Source organism: Pogonomyrmex barbatus, unplaced genomic scaffold (assembly GCF_055798465.1).
Source record: "Pogonomyrmex barbatus isolate J1 unplaced genomic scaffold, ASM5579846v1 scaffold8, whole genome shotgun sequence".
NCBI classification, from domain to species: Eukaryota; Metazoa; Arthropoda; class Insecta; order Hymenoptera; family Formicidae; genus Pogonomyrmex; species Pogonomyrmex barbatus.
This window is the reverse complement of record NW_028297182.1, coordinates 4,076,298-4,098,012: the sequence shown is the minus strand read 5'-3', so window position 1 is coordinate 4,098,012 and position 21,715 is coordinate 4,076,298. Positions and strand designations below refer to the sequence as shown.

General features: G+C 33.6%; 3 protein-coding genes and 1 non-coding gene across 5 annotated transcripts; 3 read left to right on the top strand and 1 right to left on the bottom strand.

Moving 5' to 3' along the window:
- Window positions 1-37: 37 nt before the first annotated feature.
- LOC105424145 (deubiquitinase OTUD6B) lies at window positions 38-4,067 on the top strand. Its single transcript, XM_011634219.3, has 4 exons — window positions 38-867; window positions 1,004-1,412; window positions 1,555-1,774; window positions 1,894-4,067. Exons 1-4 carry the CDS (start codon window positions 798-800, stop codon window positions 2,077-2,079), a joined length of 885 nt encoding a protein of 294 aa, XP_011632521.2. The 5' UTR covers window positions 38-797; the 3' UTR covers window positions 2,080-4,067.
- Window positions 4,068-4,070: 3 nt separating this feature from the next.
- Window positions 4,071-7,544, bottom strand: LysRS (Lysyl-tRNA synthetase). Of its 2 annotated transcripts, XM_089083833.1 has the most exons (9): window positions 7,383-7,487; window positions 6,989-7,172; window positions 6,778-6,916; window positions 6,170-6,619; window positions 5,746-5,991; window positions 5,237-5,659; window positions 4,827-5,020; window positions 4,510-4,672; window positions 4,071-4,368 (listed from the first exon to the last, which is right to left on the bottom strand). In XM_089083833.1, exons 2-9 carry the CDS (start codon window positions 7,105-7,107, stop codon window positions 4,270-4,272), a joined length of 1,833 nt encoding a protein of 610 aa, XP_088939959.1. In that variant the 5' UTR covers window positions 7,108-7,172; window positions 7,383-7,487; the 3' UTR covers window positions 4,071-4,269. The 2 variants fall into 2 exon arrangements, with proteins under 2 accessions (XP_088939959.1, XP_011632519.2); XM_011634217.3 differs by lacking the exon at window positions 6,989-7,172 and having other exon boundaries at window positions 7,383-7,544.
- Window positions 7,501-12,326, top strand: Dnaaf6 (Dynein axonemal assembly factor 6). Its single transcript, XM_011634218.3, has 5 exons — window positions 7,501-7,635; window positions 8,461-8,795; window positions 10,311-10,516; window positions 11,234-11,361; window positions 11,578-12,326. The coding sequence occupies exons 2-5, from the start codon at window positions 8,669-8,671 to the stop codon at window positions 11,705-11,707; spliced, it is 591 nt and encodes a 196-aa protein (XP_011632520.2). The 5' UTR covers window positions 7,501-7,635; window positions 8,461-8,668; the 3' UTR covers window positions 11,708-12,326.
- Window positions 12,327-15,630: 3,304 nt separating this feature from the next.
- Window positions 15,631-15,703, top strand: TRNAT-UGU (transfer RNA threonine (anticodon UGU)). Its single transcript has one exon. It is a non-coding gene; the product is annotated as a tRNA-Thr (tRNA).
- The last annotated feature ends 6,012 nt before the right edge of the window (window positions 15,704-21,715 follow it).

Below are 21,715 nucleotides of genomic sequence, written 5' to 3'. Positions count from 1 at the left end.
AATCAGTAGTTGACTCTATAGGCAGAATATTGTTTTTAGTGAAATTTCTAATTACAATGAATTAAAACGAAAGATTAAATTAATTGGAATTTAGTCAAAGTCATATTTTTTACAAACAGATTGATTTTAAATTCCGGTTAATCACGCTTAATTTATTAAATAATATCTAGGAACTGAAGAACTAAAGAAAGATAAAGAGTAAATTAAACTGGAAGTAAAATTGACAGATATTTTGATAGAATTGGATATCAGTACAAAGTGAGTTCTCGAGTTTTGCAAATTCGTCTAAAGTTCCTTAAATAAGAACTTGAACACCGTCCGCCATTTTATTAACGTATTTTATTAATATATATATTAAATATGATAAATTAAAATGATAATTTTAATTTATTATATAAGTACATATATATCATTAAATTAAATTCATTCTTTTGTTAATGAACTGCACAAGCATTAAATGCTTGAATGTTTTTGCAAAGATGCATAGTTAATCTGAAAATGGCAATGTTTAAACTTGAGGAACTCCAGGATTTGCGAAGCTCTGTGCGTCATTCAGTTATGATGTCAATGTTCAGTCATTCCTGTGATGCCAGTGACGTACGGCAAATGATTGGTTAGCGCAAAAGGTTATCTTTTATCACGTGTCTCGTTTCATCTTTCCGGCGCTGCTTCAGTCCCAGAAAATGAAGAATCGATACAGCTTCCTGTTCCGTTTGCCATAGCAATCACGAAGCGTGCTTCCGCGATTGGAATTTGCTCAGTAGATAGAGGTTATATCTGGTTATATTTAAATTAAAATGGCAGAGGTGGCATTGACGGAGGAAGAATTAACACAGAAACACAAAAAGGAACGGAAGGAACTGCAAGGTACAACTGAAACTTCCTTTATTTTCATTTTTTTTTTTTAAATAAAATTTTGCAACATTAGTTTGCAAGAATTTAAGGTTAATGTTATTTGCGTCATGTCAATGCCTGATGTTTGATCTTTCCTCCTTAATTATAGCGCAAATACAAATCTTGAAGAAATCCATTTGCAAAGGTGACAAGAAGAAGAAAAAGGAGATCACGGAAGAGATAGGATGCTTAGAGGAGAGTTTAGAGAAACGTCAAGCTGAAGAGCTAAGCACATGGAAATTGGCTCATATCACATTGAATGATGAACAGACAGAACCAGAAGCGAATGAACAAGCTAATAAAAATGATTGTTCAGAGCAGCAGTCCGCACACAGGGTTTCTAAAGCACAGAAGAGAAGAGAGAAGAAAGCAATCGCAGAAAAGGAACGTAATCAGAGGATCATCGAACAGGAAGCACTCAATGTCTTTGGCAAAAGGAACATTGAGATAGAAGCCATAAAGACGATTCTTATGGAACGTGATTTGATAATCTATGAAATTCCTAGTGATGGTCATTGGTAAAGATCTTAAAATATATTCTGTATATTCTATATTGTATTTATATTGTTAATGAAGAAAAATGATGATACATTACAATTTATATATATAAAATCTGTTTGTCTAAGTATATAATAACAGAAAGTTTGAATTTATTTCTAGCTTGTATAATGCAATAGCACATCAGCTCAAAATAAATGGAGAGACACCTCTTAGCCTGCATGATCTCAGAACAAAGACTGCTGACTATTTAAGAGAAAACATGAACGATTTTTTGCCCTTTCTTTCTAATCCAGATTCCGATGAATTATTGACACCTGAGGAGTATGAAAAATATTGCAACGATGTAGCTGAAACAAGTGCTTGGGGTGGTGCAGTTGAGGTATACATACTCATAAACTTGTAAACTGTGCATAGTCATAAATTAATTAATTCTCAAATTATTTTTTCTTGTGACCTAGTCAATTCAACATTTCAAATCTTTTATTTTTATTATTATAGCTGCAAGTGTTGTCTCGTATATTAAAATGTCCAATCGAAGTCATACAAGCTACAGGAGCTCCTTACATCGTCGGAAATGAATATAATAATGGCAAAAAGGTAACATTGACTTATCATCGACATATGTACGAATTAGGCGCTCATTACAATTCCGTTACAAAAAGCGTTCAGGATGAGGAGAGCTGATAAAGATTTCTTTTAGATTTTGTTTCTATTTTGTTACAATAGTCCAAGTTTTATTATCAATAGATGAATTAATCTTGGTTAATTAAGCATGTTTCAATTTATGAACATGTTTTTACCAGTCAATAAACTCATTTATTCTGTGTGGAAAATTTAATATACATTTTCAAATAGTATAAAGTGTTTTTATCGATAAATATACATAAAATACTGAAATGGCTGCCAGCAAAATATTTAATCTTCCGATGAGCATTGCATTTCTAAACTTTACAATTATTGTGATGATTATTAATGAAAAAAATATTATAAGAGATTCTTCAAATGTGTGCAATGACTGCTAAAGGATTCAAGAATGTAAAATATATTGATTTTTCCATAATATAAAAATATATTATAATGCATATATATATATATATATAGTATAATGCATAATGGAAATATGTTATTGTAATCTTGATAGTCACACACATTTCAGGAATTTTTTTTACAGTCATTAGTTAGTTAAAAATGCGAGATACATATCAATGAAATACTAGTGAAACGTATCCTTTTTGTTATTTTAACTACTTTACTATTTCGATCTGCACGTTTAGAGCTAAACATGACTAAAAGTTTTAAATAAATTATAAAATATAAACTATTAAAGGAATGAATTTTTTTTAAATTTGTAAAATATATTTTTATATGTCTAATAAATGTGATCACATTACATCACATTATATGAAAATTTTGTATATAGTGAATAAATATTTCATCATATCAGATTTGACAGATGTATACATTCTGGGTATATTATATGATCTTTATATTAAATGGGCTTCAAAGGGTCATATTTAGCGCTAGACGTGCAATAGATTGTAGAATATGGATTATAAGACCGTTTATGTATTCATCTAAATATATGACACCAGGACAGACTATTAAAGTTGAAATATCTCGATGAGTTAGATGTGATGAGCTGATGTAAAGCTCTTGTGTTATTAGCTATTAAATTTATATAGAATTACATTTATTTCCCAAATGGATATCAGACAATATAAATATGCTGCCAACAAATATGCAAATATTTATTAACAATTACTTATATTAACAAGTAATGATATAAGATACGATGATGTTCTTTGGCTTGTTCCAGAAGTTAAAGTGTAAAATACATATTACTCTTTTCTCTCGCATACTATTCGTGTTCCATTATGGCTGTATTATAGCTGTTGTATTTTGAAGTATGATATCAAATATATGCATATGAAGAATACTTGAGATTGCGTTTCAAAACTATACTCTGGTAGTGATGAAAAAAGAAATAAATTAATTAGCAACACGATTAGATTTGGAATAAAAAATAAAACTTATTTCTTTAACCCAACTCTTGAATAAATAATAAATTTCAGTTTCAAACTTTTTAAACATATAGGTTTTACTTTTATAGTATTTTTTTATATCTTGGAACAATTATTAATTAAATATTTCACTCAGTTTTTGAAATGCAATCTAATATACAATAATGTTCCTTACTTGCAAAAATTTTTTTTTCAGATTTTCTGATTAATTCTTTATGAATTTTTTTATATAATTTTGCAATTTATGTATAATATTTTCATATATAATTTATATAAGTTTTAAGTTTTTTCAAGTCACATTTAAAAACGTCAGTTTTATCTCTTAAAGAATTATGAACATTCAGATTTACAAGTTGTTAATCAAGGTAATGATATGCTTGAAGCATTATAGTTCAAATAAATAATTTTAATAATGGTTTGGATAAATAATCTTGTGAATTCGATCATTTATCTGTATGATAAAATAACAAAAGAGGAAAATATAAAGAATACAAACGGTTTATAAATATGATGTTAGTAGACAAGAAATACTGGTAAATATACATGACATTGTTCTTGTATGTTTTTGTGATTTTATAAATGTATATTTGATTGCATGTAATGGATGTATATTGTAGTCAGGTATGAAATAAATATAATGCATATAAGAAACACTATTTTTTATAGAATTTAATTCTTTTAATATAATTTGAAAATAAAATACTTTTTTTCTGTAAGTAAATTTTCTATTGAATCCAGATAATCCTTATCTTTGATAAAAAATATTTAAGTGCATTCCTAATTAGTTTTACATTATTATTATTATTATTTTCTTTAAATAATTTTAAATATTTGTTCTTATAATTTAAAATTTTCACTTTTCTGCACTATCGTTCGACGCTTTGTCATCTTCAGTCATTTCCTTATTTTTGTTCGGATCGTCCGGCTTCATTTGAGGGAAGAACAATACTTCCTGTAAAAATTAAAAAAATTTACATTCCTATTATCTTTATAGGTTTTTGAAATTTTCTCGTTTAAAGTAATTTAACTATGGAAAGATAAATTGATTTTCTTGATTTTTATAAAAAGTGTAATATAGATATTTAATTAATACTTTAATATTGTTTGAGTCGGTGAGGAACATTGTTAGTCGATCAATGCCCATTCCCCAACCAGCCGTTGGTGGCAAACCATATTCTAAAGCTGTGCAGAAATTTTCGTCAACTAATTGAGCCTCCTCGTCGCCCGCGGCTTTATCTTTTGCTTGCTGTTCGAATCTATATATGCATTTAAGATATATGAATTTATAAAATCATAATCATAAAATTGAATAACTCATAATGAATGATTCATTCTCTTAAAATATTAATAAATTGATATAAACATTTAACAAAAAAATTTTAATTTAATTAAAAATTTTTTATGATGTACCTTTCTCTTTGAACGATCGGATCATTCAATTCAGTGTATGCATTACAAATTTCCTTTTTCATAACGAATAACTCAAATCGTTCAGTAAGGCCTTTTTCAGATCGATGCCATTTTGCCAATGGAGACATCACTTGTGGGTGATCAATGATATAGGTAGGATTGATACACGTCTCTTCGATGAATTCTCCAACGAGCTATTTTGCAAAAATCTTATTTAGAGTAGTCAATATTATTACATATAATTGTTAGGGCTCTTATAAATTATGAATATAGGTGATACAAAGATATTATATATGTAAATATATATTTCTGCAATTATTTTTATTCTTGGTTACGCATAAAATACCATTTTAAAATTATTAGATTCGAAAGAAGAAATTATTAAGTGTTAAATTTGACATATATTTTACCTTGTCCAGTAACCTTGCCGATGTTCTGGGAGGAGGACATTCAATTCCATGCTTCTCGCAGAGATCGCTAAGAAGCTTAGTTGTTTCTGCCGTGTTTAGCTGATCAGCTTCGGGCAGTTTGACCTGTAAGACTTCTTCCAATGTTTTCATCATCGAGATGCGTTTGAAAGGCGGTGTGAAGTCAATTGTGTACGCTTCGCCTTCTGGTCCATCGGGATGATACTCTATCTTATAACTCCCATGTATGGCCTGCACCATGCCAGACACCATATTCTCCGTCATTACCATTAGATCATTATAATCAGCATATGCAACATAGAATTCACAAGTAGTGAATTCGGGATTGTGAGTCATGTCGATGCCTTCATTTCTAAACTGCCTACCAATCTCGTACACTCTGTCGATCCCACCGACGATTAACATCTATTAAACGTTTATGATACTGTTGTATTTCTTTTTATTCCAGAATTATATTTATATTAAGCTAGATGAAGAAAGATCAACTTTACCTTGTGATACAATTCAGGAGCGATTCTCATATATAAGTCCATGTTGAGTTCATTATGATGTGTAATGAAGGGTTTGGCGGTTGCACCTCCGGCAATTATGTTCATCATAGGAGTTTCAACTTCCAGGAAGCCCATTTCGTCCAGGTATCGACGTATATAAGCGATTATTCTCGCGCGTGTGTAAAAGATTTGTCGAACTTTGTCATTTAATATAAGATCCAGATACCGTTGTCGAAATCTTGTTTCCTGTTTCCATGCATAAGTGTTTCATTTATTATTTGCACAAAATATATATTTTAATAACATATAATTATATTAATTATATTAATTTTTATGACATTGAATTATGAAATTACATATTGATTCCAATATCTATGTTATATACTAGCAAAGGATTGAATTTTTCTGCAGAATTATTTCTCACCTTGTCCTTCAAACCAAAATAAAGATGAGGCAACATATGTAAACATGGAGTCAGAAGAGTAATAGAACGTGGTATGATTGAGAATTCACCCTTTTTACTTTTTGCAGGTTTGCCAATGATACCTATAATGTCGCCTCTCTTAATTTTTGCAGTATCCGCTACATACTTGTCCTCGCTCTCGTATAATCTTGCATTGGCCATCACTTGTACCTTGACACCTTCCCCTCGAAGATCATAAAAGATCAATTTGGCACCGGATCCTCGAATGGAGTGGACGCGACCGGCGATGCTGTGTACTTCATTCTCTAGTATTTCACCATCCTTCACAACATCTTTAAACTTCTCAATAAACATCTCGAGAGAGATTGAAACATGAAATTTATGTGGGTAAGGATTGTCATTCATGGCTTTAAGTTGACTAACCCAGTTCGACCGAAGCTTAAAATATTCCTGTAAAAACAAATGATAAATTTTATAAAATTAACTTTAGTTTTAATAAGAGAAAGTAATCACTTATCTATAATACAAAAGATTTGTATTCCCCATAAAATAAATTCATTCTAATATATCCTACATGAGTTCCTAGTTTACAAGATTATGATATTTACATTTGGACTAATTTCTTCCTCCTTGACATCCTTTTTCTCAGAGGATTTGGGTTGAGTTGCCGCTGCAAGTGCCCTGACCTCCTCCTTCTCGGCCTTCTCCTTGGCCTTCTGCTCGGCCTTGAGCCGCCTTTTCAGCTCACTGCAATCAGGACGTTGCCTTTGGTAACTTCTCTCAAGAACGGGCATTATGTATCAAATGAGCATTACGCACTTCTTCGTGGAGAACCGACGCGGGGAAGTCTGACGCAATTCCGTCCCGTGGCTCACCAGCCACGTTCGCGTCACCGGCCGCGCGAAGATAATGCGAGCAGTTGCCAACGTGCCGAGCATGATTTTGGACTTTAATCACGTGGCGCTTTCATCAGCGCTTAGATTCGTCTACGAGATATCGTTATCTACGAAAAAGTGCGGATCTTACGTAGCGGACGACGTATAAGACCGCGTGGTGGTGAGCAGCATGTCGAATTTTTTTTTTCTAGGTTATGTCGCCCGCATGGCGGGAAGAAATCGCGTGCTCGTGGCCGCTCGAGCGATCGAGCGATCACGACGGGCGAATATCCTACGGATATTTGACAATTCCGTCTGACGTTGTTCACTTTACTTACTTTTTTGACAGCTTCTCGCTCATCACGTCCCCCATGTTGGTAAGCTGCCGCGGAAAGGATCGTGGTCAGTGCCGTTGCGTTGGTCAAACTGCGCGAGACTGCACGTGAAGCGTTTCACGTTTCAGGTTTCTCGATTGAGCAACAGTTCATCCCGCTGCCAGCGATAGCGATGGATCGAAACGGAAATTCTACAGGAAGTCGCAAACGCTTCCGCGAATTTTGCATCATCACGTGCGCGATAAATCTGATAATTGTAAGATGTTGATTGTTTTAAACATGGTTTTGGGATTTTATCCAGCCAATGAGATGATATCGAGATCGTATCTTGAATATAAGATCGGATTATGAATGTCTAGAGAAGTTCGAATAATAAAAAATAGATTTTTTTTCTTTTCGAATAAATTCTTATCGCAAGCTCTTGGAACTGAAGCTTTAAATTTTAAAGTTACGAAACTTCTTTATTTTTTTCATTGATTTACCGTAAAGTTTATTAGGAAAGCTAATCGGGAAAAATCCAATGATTTTGAGGATGATTTAATTTAATCGGCGAATAGATCGATTTGTTAAAATTTTTAACTACATAATTTATTATTCTTATTTTTCATGGAATTAAATACTGACTTTATGCCTGTTAACAAATGTAGTAGAAATATTACTATTAATAAATGAATCGTTGATTAAATTAAACGGAGTTTGCAGCTAAAACTTTTTCTCATAAAAATATTAAAAATCATGTCGTTTTATTTATATTTCAATTTTGCTTACAAACTTATACTTTTAAATAGTATAAATATAAGAGATATCTATTTTTAAGTTTCAATAACCTTTGGCTGCTTTAAATTTCAATAACCTTTAGTTTTAGTCAAAGCATCCTCCCATAAATAAATATAAATAAATTTCGCAAAATTAAGTATGAAATTTTTCGGTCGACTCAGTTTCGAATTGTCGTCGTCTTACAGCCACGAGCTCGTCGCCATGGCGATGTTAATTTGTGTTGCGGACTGCGCGTGTAGTTGTAGTTCCGGAACGGAACGAGAGCGCAACAATCGGATAGATTTCAAACGAAATATTTATTTAGGAGAAAAGGTGACCCAGATGACATCGGTGCTCCAAGCGTTCCTTCCCAGAATTGTTCTAGACCTCGCGTCTTCTTTCAAAATGTGGGACGATATCCTTCGGAAACGGAGTTTCCGTCGCCATGGCGACCTTAATTTACGTTGCGGGGCGCTTACGTTGTAGCTGTAGCCGTAGGAGCCGAAGAGCTATCTTTCGCGTGTTACTATTATATGATATTCGCGATGGACGGCTGTTTTGGTCCGAGGGATTTGGAGGCGCTTCAAAATTTAATCTGCCCACCGAAGGACGACTCCGACGTCGAGGATGATTTACCGCAGGCGGGCGCGAGGAAGTTGGGTGAGTTACGTTTACAACTGCGATTAATTATGGAGATACACGGCAAAATTGTTGCTGTTAAAACAATCGGTCGCGCGTCGACTTATTTTCCCCTGTGCAGTTTCGAGTCCGCGAAACCCGAACTGAAATCTCGTTGTATCGTTTACGCTTAATTCGATTGTATTGTTCGGGATATTATTTGGCCGAGCGAAGAACACAATTAATTGGCAAACAAAACGGCTCGCACATACGCACGTATCCTCATTCGCGTATTTTTATATTCGCAATATATGTTTGCGAGCCGATTATTTTTCGCATTTTTGTTTTTTCTCGCGCACGGCGAACCTGAGGCTCGCCGATTCGCGATGAAATGATTAAAAGGAACGAAACCAAGATAAATTAATGTTGCACATAAGTTTAGCTGTAACTTTACCTTATATTAAATTATATAACGCGCAAAAGGATTGCGTTTCTCATGAGTTCTCAGATGCCAGGTTATAAAATGAGAAAACAAAATACGAATAAACACGAATAAAATTAGCAACGTTTATTCAAAAAAGCTGCTTTATACAGCGATATTATAAAAATAATATCCGGTAAACAGAATTTTCCAATAATTATATAATAGAACGCGTCCATATAAATATATAATTACATATGTGGTATGTGAATATAATTATATATTAATACACATATACGTATAAAATCATATAGAATAACTATATCACTACTTCATATAATTATATTTAATTACATACATATAATTATATTTAATTATATATAGATATCAATTATAGATTTAATATAGATTAATTATATATAGATTTTTTACCGAGTGTCACATTTGAAAAGAATTTTTTATATTATTATAGCAGTAATAAAAAATTTTATCACTGCAGGATATAAACTTTATGTAAATATATATTTATTTTTATAAATAAAACAATTATGTAAAGTTTTAATTAATCAATTATCGCAATCTTTGACAGTTATGCTAGTTCGTCGTGAAAGATAAATAAAGAGAAAGACAATTTTCTTTTTTTTATAACACATCTATCTCGAATAGATATTCCGCGTAGATAACGCTAGATTGTACTTTCCTCTCTCTTTCTCATTAGATCGTAGTAACGCTAATTGAGAACGTAACTGAACGTAACATACCGCGAGTTTTATATATGCATATTTCGATTTCCTCTTCATACAAACTGGTAATATTATCGACGTAGTAACGTTTTATAAATGATCCGCGCAATAGCAATGAAGCGGCCTGCTGCCAGTTATATTTGCGCTGTCAATCATTAATTCTAATAAGGCTGGTGTAATTCACAATTCGCAATTGCGAGGTGCAACGCGTTAATTATAAATCATCGTTATACATCCGTTTTTAAATTACCGTTAAACAGTTTGCGCGCTGCCTCGGGATAATATTCGATGTTATCACACGTTATTCTCGGGACAATGTAACATTATTAGCAGCCTCAGCGGGACAAGAGAGCGCGACGAGCAGATAGATTTCAAACGAAATATTTATTTAAGGTCCGGGTGACATCGGTACTCCGAGCGACCCTTCCCAGGACCGTTCTCAGGGACCTCACGCCCCCCTTCAGGGCGCGGGTGACGATATCTGGCATCCTTCGGAAGCGATCGACATCCAGAGCGCGCAGGATTACGATCCTAGAAAGGCGCCCGAATACGAGATGAAGTTTAAGCAGGCGGTGACGGCGGAAGACATTTATCTGGGAGTAAGTTTTTTTTCTTCTCGCAACGGAGTAGGTATTCGGAATAATATTGGATTGTTTCATAACTCTATTCGGTCTTCTTTACAATGATCTTTTACAATGATTTTTTTATTTTGTCTTGAGGAATTATTAACCTCCATTTGCATCAACATGGATTAACTTTGATTAACACGGTTGGATTAACTCGGTTCCATTTTTACCTTTCGTCTTCTAATTCGTAGAATTATAGAAAGTGAATTATAGAAAGTGAATCGAGATAATCAAAGTTAATCTACATTGATGGAAATGACGATAAGAGCTACAAATTGTCAGCATATAACTCTTTTATAATTATTGACAAAAAAATCGATAAATTTCGACAATAATTAAAAATAATAAAAAAAAAAAACGAAAAAGAATAAAAACGAGATGTCAATTTTAGAGAAAAATTTAGGACAAATTTAGAGAAAAATGATATGTATATTTGTCTTCGGATTGCGTGTTGAAAATACGGTGTTTGCAATTTTCTTAAAAAAATAAAATTGCCGTCACAAAAAAGGTGCGACGCAGGAAAAAAGCAAACAAGAGGTTGAAATAACGTGCGAATGCGCGTTTAGAACTTGTCAACCGTTCTCCCTTAAAATCCCGAGGTCTCCGGGAGCGTCGAAAAAGAATTCGTTCCGATCGACACGTTACACGTGTGAATCGCGGCCCTGAAAAGGCGGACGAATTGTTATTTAGATGGGCTTTAAAACGCCGAGCACGGCGTCCTGCGAGTGGCTGTCGGTGCTGGTGAAATTGCCCCAGGAAACGCGGGAAAAAGTGGAGCTCTCCGTGGAATCCGAGGCGATCGACGTGCGCAGCCCAAGGTGAGACGGCCACGACGGCCGGCAATTTATCGGTGTGACCCGCGTGACAGAAGGAGAGCGAAGTCCGCCCGCTCGCCCTCGAAGTCGCCTCGCGCGTTTGACTTCGAGGGTGCGCGCGCGCGCGCGCACGGGGAAGCGAGCGCGCTCTTCTTTGACAATTTTACGAGGCCGTAAATCTGCCCGACGCGTAAAAACCAGTCGCGATTCCGCTTCTAGATATCGGCTGCACCTACCGACCCCGCATCCGGTGGATCCCAACGCGTCCTCCGCCAAGTGGCACAACGACACCTCCACCCTGGAGGTCACCCTAAAGCTCACGCGCGAGCTGGATAACGTAAACTTTTAACTCCGGATCGATACTCGTGCCGCCTCCCTGGATCACCCAACACTGGATCTACCGAGATCAACTCGAGGTAATCCGTTTCAGTGCGATTTTATTGTTTTCGATATACCGCCCGATTGGGTGTCTTTATTTCTCAGAACAGATCGTGACGATAGATTTTTATCTTAAGCTTAAAATGGATCATCATTTCTTGAATAAATTATATTAGTGGATGATTTTTTTCCTGCATTCTTATGATCTTTATTTATCTACATATTCGTAATTAATTCTGAAATTAAGACCACGTCAAGTTTTACAATTACTCAATTCATCTTAATGGAGAACTTTCGAAATGGAAAATAAGATTATTTTATTGTTTATCTCTAAAGGTTGAATCCGCGGGGATCTTTATTTCCAATTGTCTTTAATTTAAAATGTTATTAATACCTTGATGTATCTATTTATACAAAGAATTTGTTGTTAAAAATGCGTCATAACATAAATTAACGTCCATACATTATTTTTACGTATTGCAATGGCATCTTTAGAAAGTATTTATATGGAAATGTATTTACAGTCGCGTGCTTTCCCGACACAATGTTCGTCCCGATTTGCGATAAATACACGCAACAATACATTTAATGTGCAAAGTATACGAGCAGTAAATTCACTTGTGAACTAAATGATTTGCGAGATATGTAATCCCTCGCGTTTCATAACGCGCACGTGGACGAGGCCTCCGTCCATTTATTATCAAAGACGTTTATCATATCCCGTTACATCCTGATGGATTTTTCTTTTCCTTTGTTGACCTCGTGTCGCGCGGTGGCGGGTAATCGACAACGAAATCGTATTTGCATTTTGTGTAATGCCACGTCCTTGGTTACGCCACTCGGCGCTCGCCTGTTACGCGATGTTAATTTCTCTGCAAGTAGAAAATTGCGCCTTGTAATCTTTGTTGATCGTTCGTCTGCGTGTCGATTATGGTGAGGTTTATAATCGGACGTTTATCGATCAAGAGGCGACAGTAATAATATCGATGATGGGCAATAGATGCGCGGCTAACAAAGTGAGATGGATCGGAACGAGACGGATGGAACGCGCTGTAAGATAATCATTCGTGCGATCGTACTTGATGAAAATTTCCAGGATTTTGATAGTAGATACTTCTAAGATCTATTATCCCTCCTTGTTTCTTGATTTATTTTTGCAGATAAATAAACGTTAATAAAGTGTGATATTAATTAGATAATTATTATAGTTAATAAACGCAAATGAAAAATATCGCAAATATTTACTTCAATATTTTTCAGATTCATTGAATAAATATTAATATAAAGTGTAACATAACTAATATTGATTAGTTAATTAGTTAATAAACATAAATGAAAAATATCGCGAATGTTTAGGTCAATATTTAGATTCATAGAATAAATATTAAATTTGTATTTGTGTTTAATATTAACAACAGAAATGATGAAACATTAAATAAAAAAATGTTTAATAGGAATATTACAAAACCAATATTAAGAAATAAATTTTAATAACAGTGCATTTGTCTATATTCAAGGTTAAATGTTTATTTCTATTAAAAGATGTAGCAATGTTGAAGATGAATGACGTACACATAATGCACATATTATTATACATAATGCATTATGTGAAAGTAAATATCTCGATATTAAATTGAGTTGTCGACTTTCAGGGATAATACTTTGATCACACATTTCTTCTTATTTATCTTGCAATATACTCTCGCTATGAATACACATTACCGGTTCTAAATGTCAATCGCAGCGATAAAATACATTAACGATAATCAGATTATGCCAGCTGTCTTGACGACAAAAGACGTCTGCAGGTTTGAGTGTGGAAAAGCAATTGCTCCGCAGTAAAAACGGAGGATTACTCAAACGGAAACGTACGACGTGCTTTATAACGCGAAACAAACAAATGCTTCCCGCTTCCACCATCGGCTAAGAGCATTCGTTCCGCCTTTATTTATTTTCCTCGTCGAATGCAGATAAACTCAAAATGATCGCGCTTCTTTTTTACTCGCTCTCCCCGCGACATTGTGCATACTTTTAATCAAATCAGCACGATTCGCGCGAGTCATCGGATGACACGAGCATCTACTTCTAATTAGCTCTGTCGGAAACTTGACTTGATCCCGGTTCGTTAGTTTCTCGACTCCGCCTTAATTTCCGCCGGCTAAAGTTTTTAATTTCAAAACGGCGAGCTTAATCCGTTATTACCGAATAATTTTCTATTTCGCATTTTTACAGAGAGGATCCCCCGGACGACCGTTGCTGCGTGTAAAAAGTTACAGTATCGTAAAAAATTACATTTGCGAAACTGCGCGCAGTTCGTTTTCTTGTCCTCTTAAGCATAAAACGCTCTTTCTCTGTAATCTCGAAGAAACTGAAAAGTGTTTCGTACGGCGATAAGATGTACCGTCGATTTTTATAGGGTTCCGCGTTAAGTTAAAGTTAAGTTTTGCGGAAATCACGTTCCTGATAATGCGTTCAATAATAACAGTAACAATAAACCTCTCGTGCCTCTTTGCAAACTGAATTTCATGCAGGCGACGCCGGCAAAATTTTACCTTATTCTCATTTTATCCTTGAAGTTTACAATGGGAACGTCGCGAAGTCGGTAGCTTAAAACAGGCAACGTAGCGATTTTACGACAGGCGCAAGCGGACATAAACGCACTCAAGGATGCACTCCCTAAGATACGCAAAAGGTACAGTAGCTGCACAGAACCGGCTGCATTATGACAGGCTGTCCTTCATCGACTTCCTCTATCGCATTTCGTAGTTTATTTAGCGGAAAACGAGTGAGATGGTTTTTATGACGTTTTTACATTGCGCATTGTTTATTATCATCAATGTTAAGGTATTATCGTCAATGTTAAGGTAAAATGCTCTTTTTTTCACTAGCATGAGCAATGTTTTTATATTTAATATGGTCATCTCTTTTTGCGATTATATATATATATATATATATATATATATATATATATATATATATATATACTGCAAGTATTGTTATGCTTAAATAATTCTTGGAGTTTTTATTTTATTATTGAGATATGTAATAACCAAGCTCAAGATATGAAGCTAAGTATATTTTCCAAGTTGACAAATTTGGAGATATGAGGTTGCAGTAAATGCATGGTTTCTGCAACCGTGTAGCGAAATGTCTCGGTGGATTCGAGATTTCGCCGAAATTTCGAGCTTCTGGGAAATGCAAAATACTATAAAATGCGACGTGTCAACATGCAAGCCCATGGTGGCATATGTGAGTATTTTCTTATAAATATGCAATATTAAAATAAATATTTAATATTTAGTCGTAGTACTGAAAGAAGACGTTCAAAGATATTGAGAAATATATTAACAAATTCTTTTGATTTGAACATACTCAATAGTGCTACTATATTGTAAAAACAGTATTGAAATGATTTTTTAAAATGAATATTTTAACTGTAACGATGTATAAATTGGTGTTTTATTTGAAATTGATGTTTTATTTGAATTGATGTCTTCTTTTTTTTTAATTTTTGTAATTTTTTTGAAATAAGCTTTGAAATAATTTTTGTCAACAAACAATTTGAAAAAAGCTATCTGTTTTATTTTAATGAATCTTATGTCTTTCTTTGTTCATAGAATATTAAAAAAAAAAAAATAAACGAAAAAATTCAAACTTAATGATTATAAAGATATGTATATTTAATTAATATATTTACCGGTTTTTCTTTTGTTTAATATTTCTTTCTTCTTCTTTTTGCACAAGAATCTTCTACATTTTATTAAATTAAAAATATTATTTTATGAAATAAAATGAAGAGATTTATTGTAATTAAAATAATATATTTACTTGATGCATTAAACATGATGTACTTTATTTTTCTCTTTAATGTGTTGAAAGAAATGTCAATCGAAAGCCTCCATAGCTCAGGGGTTAGAGCACTGGTCTTGTAAACCAGGGGTCGAGAGTTCAAATCTCTCTGGGGGCATACTTTTTTTTAATTTTAATTGTAATATACTATCAAGTTATTTATAATAATATTAATTTTTATATTGTATACATATAATGCACATAATCAAAATATATATTAATTTGATATTTATGATATGATTTTACTATATTATTATATATGTGTGCGCATGCTCGCGCGTGCGCATGTGTATGTAAAAGGAATATATTTCTATTATTATATAGAATATTTTATTGAAAAAAAAATTATGCAAGCATGTATTCGTTTACAAATGTTCAAACATCAAACTGATATCATGAGATGATGACTCATTCGATTTATCTTTATCTGCGTATAAAAAAAGAAAGAAGTTTTATTAGTAATATATATATGTATAAATTTCATAAATTTCATAAATTTCATAAATTTAATTATTACTGAAGTATCTTAAATTAATAAAAAATATATATTTTTTTATACTTGATTTGTTATTGCATTGAGGCTGTTAATATTTTAATGAAACTTCCTATTTTTTTTTAAGAAAAAATGCACGATATTCTTTCTATTATTAGAATTGACAATAATATAAGATTTGAAGTCCTTTCCTTACACAACTAGAATTTAATTTTATTAATATGATTAGCATATTTTTACAAAGCTTAATTAAAATGCTTTGTTTCTAATCCGTTAGTCAGTTCATAAAAGCGGGTTTCTATATCGACTTAAGGAATTGCCACGCAGTGTCGACGTCAACGTTTATTAAGAAACTTCGCCCTCGTACCTTTCTCGAGATGCATCGTTTGCGTCGCGTCGTAGTGTTTTAGTATACATGATATACAGAGTGTCCAGAGGTTATGCATATCTTCTTCAGTAAGTTCTTTGTAGGTCCTTTAATTAAGACGGTGGAATTTATTATTTCTTAATGAAAATATTATAAGATTTTGTAGTTATTTAATATTACAAAGTAATAAAATAAATAAAATGCAAATAAATAACAAAATATTTTTAAAAAAATTAATTTTTGTTAGGTTTAATGAAACTGTCATTAGCTTAAATATCCACATATTTTAACACATTAAGTATTAAATTAATTCGCTTATTTCTTCGTAAATTTATATGATTAAAAATAACAATATTTATATTTTTATATGCGCATTTCTTATTTAAATGATAATATTTAAAATGATAATATTGAAGTTGATCAATTATATTTAAAAATATTATTATTCAAGAGTTTCGTTCATTTTTACATCACACTAAATCTACATCGATTATCGGTGACTGGCGTGACAATCAATGTGTCAATATCAGATAGTTGCTATTAATGATAATCGATTAATCAAATCTTTTTGTTAAGATTAAATTGTCAATATGTTTATAATTTACAGGAAATACACGAATTTTGGTACCTCCTGTAGATATAACGAGAATTATTGTTGACTGGCCCTGCGGAGTAAGGGATATTAAACTTTCCGGAACTTTCTCAATTTAGCATTGAGGCATTGTGGCTACCGAGAACCTTGAGTGCCTTCCGGTCAAGTCGCAATAAACGGTAATACAACATGATATTGTTTCGGACTTTGAAATTTGAAATTTACGCGATACCGGCGTTACCGGCAAGTTTGAACGGGAGCCTTTCTCGCGCAAACGTTTTCGTTTTTCGTAGACGAAAAATCTTTTTCATCCTTTCGAAAAAGTGCCAACAGATTCAATCTTTTGTATGATCAGTTTTTATGTCAGAAAATGTCAGAAGTGTCGTAACGCAGGCCGAAAGCCATATTTCTCATAATTACCCATAGAGTTGATAATCGATCTCGATAACGCCAGTTCGAAATTTTATTCTTCGGGTCACCCGGGAATTTTTACATGCGGTGGAGGACAAATAAACTAAGGCAGAGAATAAACTGTACGCCGTATTGCGGATGCACGGTGGTCCTTGGTTTCCGTGATGTATAGCCGAGATGCGCCCGGACTGGCGTTATGCATCCGGCCAATTATTTTTCCATTTCTCGCGGGCAGCGTTAGCCATCCTCTCGCGCCAACCACTGCGCATTCGCTGGGGATATCATTCAAGAAATGGGAAAGCCATAATGGCCCCCGAAACGCCGTCTCGGAAAAATTTCAACGGGCGTTGCACGTAGAGCTCTATCGTAATAGCTATCGCGCGCCACCGCTATGGAACGCACTCGGCGAGGAACGAAAAGCCCATAAGCCTGCCAAGTGTGTACCGGGTGAGCCGATACGATACCGGATATCCGCCGCGCCAACCGTGGAATTTATTCGCCGTAAGACGCAACGGAGACGTCCCGCGACGAACTACGTGTTCGCGTTCTTCTTTTCGCGAGAGAATAAATTTTTCGGTAATTCTCTTTCTTCAAAAGTACATTTTAATCTCGGGGTTGCTCATAAATCTCGAGTCTATTTTTCCTCATTTGACATTCGATATTCAATAATGTTATTTATAATTATATTTATAATTATATTTGTAATTTTATTTACAATTATGTTTATAATTTTTTAATCCGTGAACAATGAATGGGAAAGCTCGAAACATGAAAATATATTTTTAAATATACAAATATTTAAATATAATAAATATATAAATATGGAAAACATATTGAAATATTTTATTGGCTCCATTCTGCCACATAGCTATGTTGAACGTCAGAATCGAGAAATTATGTTAAATCTATTTTTCACGTGTATCATATGATGAAATAAATTATCCTTTTTCACATGCCGCAGCTATTCGTGCTCGATCAAACCAAAGATTGGTAAAACGTACTGAGGATTCCGTCTACGGTTTTCTTGCCGTAATAAATGGTCATATAATTTAATCTACATATATTCTATGTTTCTATACGAAAATGGACCACGTGATAGATGATTAAGATTTATAGCTATCTATTAATGTTCACACGGAGACCGAAAAGAAGAGAGTGCACAAGCCGAATATGAGCGCGGCATGCGAAAAGAGTTATTTATTTCGTATACTGCAAGAAAATAAATCACATATATTTTTGACATCAAAAGTGATGAATCAAAGTAATAAATATTGCAATATAATTTTGCAGAAAATCATTTTTATTGATTTAAGAGAGGAGAGAACGCTTGAACTAAAACAATAAAAATGTGCCGAAAGAACAAATGTAATGTGAACCATATTGCAGTGCAAATATAATATTAGCTTAAGCTAAGGAATATTTCGTCTGATTTATGAAAAAATTTCGAATATTTAAGATATGTTCGCGTTTTGTTAACATTTAATTAGCGCAAAGCAAGCAGTCCGTCGGTGTTCCACTTTAATTTCAAATACGTAAAATTGCAGAATATCTTAACGCAGAATGTAAATAAGCAGTCGCAGAATGCAAATCAAGGATAAAGAGAAGAAGTGCTAGACAAAGGTAACTGCAGTTACAGTTCCCGATCCTTTTCTCTGCCTCAGAGTAGATTGAATAATCTGAATAAACCGCACGATATTTCTGAGTACCGTCGGATTTGTCGCGCACAAAAATATTAATATTTCAACTTTTCAAACGAAACATCTGAAATTATATTGCATTTTTGCTTTACAATTGCATTTACAATTATAATTATACAATTATGGTTTCGAAATGAAAAGTGCCGGATAATATGACTTAATTTTAAAACAAAACTTTCTTAATTCTAATAAATTAATCTCTAATAAATTAGAGATTAATCTCTAATAAATTAGAGATTAATTAAGAAACATAAACATAAAAAAAGAGAAAGGAGGAGAAAAAAATTAATAAAATTTTTTTCAATAAAAATTACATAACATATTTCCTCTCTTTACTGAAATCAGATTTATAAATATATGTTTCTTCCTTAAATCTGACAAAAATAAAAAAATCTTTTTTTAAAATAAATTCAAAGTTCAAATTAATATTATTTTAAAATATGTTTTTACAACTTTGCACGCATATTGCGTTTTATACGTACGATACTTCGTAATCTTAGACTTTGCCAGCTACTACCAGTTAATTCGCTACATTCGTTACCTTCTCAGAATCTTAATGTTGACCTTGTTCTTCAATTTCTTTATCACATCTTAGATAGAAGATAACATGAAGATTGTCTTTACAATGCATTCTACTTAATATGTGGAAAATTTCAACTTCGCTGTCCGGTTTCACTTCTATTTTACTTCTATTTTTCCTCTAATTTTGCATATGCCAAAGAAGATCTGATTGCAAAGATTAACACATAGATTTAATTTGAAGAGAAAATGTACTTTATAATTTTTTTCTGTTAAAACAATTTTATTGATTCTTCTCTCTTTCTCTCTCTTCTCCTCCTTTATTTAAAGAATCAATCCGAAATTCGCGCAAAAATCCATAATAGAAAAGATGTTCTCGGAAGCTTTGTATTTCGCAAGACAGACACCCGTTGCGAAATCCCGGTTGGGAAAAACCCAGCTTGAATCTCGAAGCATAAAACTTCGCGAAATTCCGCAAATCAATGAAAACGGCCGAGTTTTTCCATACCGTATACAGTTTTCCCGAGTTGCCGTTCGCGGAGCGGAGGGACGGTGGGAGGGGGGGGGGGGCAGGAGAGGGGGAGGAGATCCGAAATCCTTCGGATCGGGATCGAGAGCTCGCGCGTGCGGAACGATTTTCATCCCGGGTGGTGCATTAGGACTGAACGAGGGGCGTTTGTTGATTTTCCTCGTCGAAAACGACGACGATTTGTCCGCAAACATTTGGTTTCCCGAGGCACGGCCCTACATATCCGACTGCCCGCATTTTTCCTCTTCCGTCGTCGTCGTCGTCGTTCTGCTCTCGCCGTTATGTTCCTCAGAAACGCTCGTCAAATAATTCCGCTGGATGTATATGTACTTATTCATGTAGGCACGTGCGTGTAATAATTAAATATGAGAAAAAGTTGGGCGGAAAAGTTGGATTTTTATGCTAAGCGATTTTTTTCACGTTCCTCCGAATAAAATGAAGAAATATACCAGATACACGAAATAGTATTTTATTGTGCGTTTAATTCTATTTTATTCTATTTTCTTTCAACTAAGATCTTGAATGAGAGGGCTAATAATGAAAATTCAAAATGTTTCAGTTGATACATGCGCGCGTAATGATTAAACGTAAAAAACAATAAATGGAAATTTTTATAAAATGGAACATGTTTTCAGCCATTTTATGATGAAAATTTCATTTTAAATATGTTGCAATCTTTCTCTTGTATTTTTAATGTATTTTTATACGTGGATTTGTTTATAACGTTGTTAAAATTACATAGGATTTATTACATGTAACATATAATACATATAATTTTATGAATTTTATTAAAAAATTTCTTATAAAATTTAATATAAAATTCTGCAAATAATAATAATTTAATTTCTTGCTGAGAGAAGCAAATGAAAGAAATAATAATTATTAAAAAATTCTGTAGTAATGCTTTTTTTATAGTTTCAGATAATTATTAATGTTGAAATAAAAAAGAAGAATAAGAAATTTAAGTATTCCATTGATAAGAAATTTGATTTTCAGATTTTCTACACTCGTGAATCTCGATTACATTCAGTTCGCGCCTCTTGGGACATTCTGTATTGTCAAAGGATGTGAATTGGGGGGACGAAGTTCTGTTATATGGGTTACTTTGACACGAAGTAACGTAATGTGGTTGTGCGAGGATGCGTTTGCCTTCTTGGCCCAGTTTGCCGAGGAATATAAAGGCTCCTGCGCAGCGTTGTTACTGATACGCGGCAGGAAATTGCAGCGAGTTTTGATATACGCGATGTCGTTTATAACCGAGGAATAAGCGTCGAACGGTGCCTCGTTCCTGCGACAGTTAACTCGTCGCGACACGGTTTTAATGACCGAGGCCGGGCGTACTTCATTTCCGCTACTTCAATTTGTCGGATTCAGGAATATAACGCGCGAGAACGAGAGATGTTACGATAAATTATATTCCAATTACATTGTTAAACTCGAAACAGAGCGAGTCCTCATTCAGTTCAGAAAATGGGATCTTTTACATAACGATCGATGAGGGTGATGCAGATACTCGATATTT

What these genes read in the sequence shown, in the direction of transcription:
- LOC105424145 (XM_011634219.3), top strand. Translation starts at nt 798, where the DNA reads ATGGCAGAGGTGGCATTGACGGAGGAAGAATTAACACAGAAACACAAA. An exon ending in ATTCCTAGTGATGGTCATTG is followed by an intron (nt 1,413 to 1,554) that starts GTAAAGATCTTA and finishes ATTTATTTCTAG; the next exon opens with CTTGTATAATGCAATAGCAC. An exon ending in CTTGGGGTGGTGCAGTTGAG is followed by an intron (nt 1,775 to 1,893) that starts GTATACATACTC and finishes TTATTATTATAG; the next exon opens with CTGCAAGTGTTGTCTCGTAT.
- LysRS (XM_089083833.1), bottom strand. Translation starts at nt 7,107, where the DNA reads ATGCTCGGCACGTTGGCAACTGCTCGCATTATCTTCGCGCGGCCGGTG. An exon ending in CGGCAAGGTTACTGGACAAG is followed by an intron (nt 5,021 to 5,236) that starts GTAAAATATATG and finishes TTTGCAAAATAG; the next exon opens with CTCGTTGGAGAATTCATCGA. An exon ending in CCGATCGTTCAAAGAGAAAG is followed by an intron (nt 4,673 to 4,826) that starts GTACATCATAAA and finishes ATGCATATATAG; the next exon opens with ATTCGAACAGCAAGCAAAAG.
- Dnaaf6 (XM_011634218.3), top strand. Translation starts at nt 8,669, where the DNA reads ATGATATTCGCGATGGACGGCTGTTTTGGTCCGAGGGATTTGGAGGCG. An exon ending in GGCGGGCGCGAGGAAGTTGG is followed by an intron (nt 8,796 to 10,310) that starts GTGAGTTACGTT and finishes TATTTATTTAAG; the next exon opens with GTCCGGGTGACATCGGTACT. An exon ending in CGGAAGACATTTATCTGGGA is followed by an intron (nt 10,517 to 11,233) that starts GTAAGTTTTTTT and finishes ATTGTTATTTAG; the next exon opens with ATGGGCTTTAAAACGCCGAG.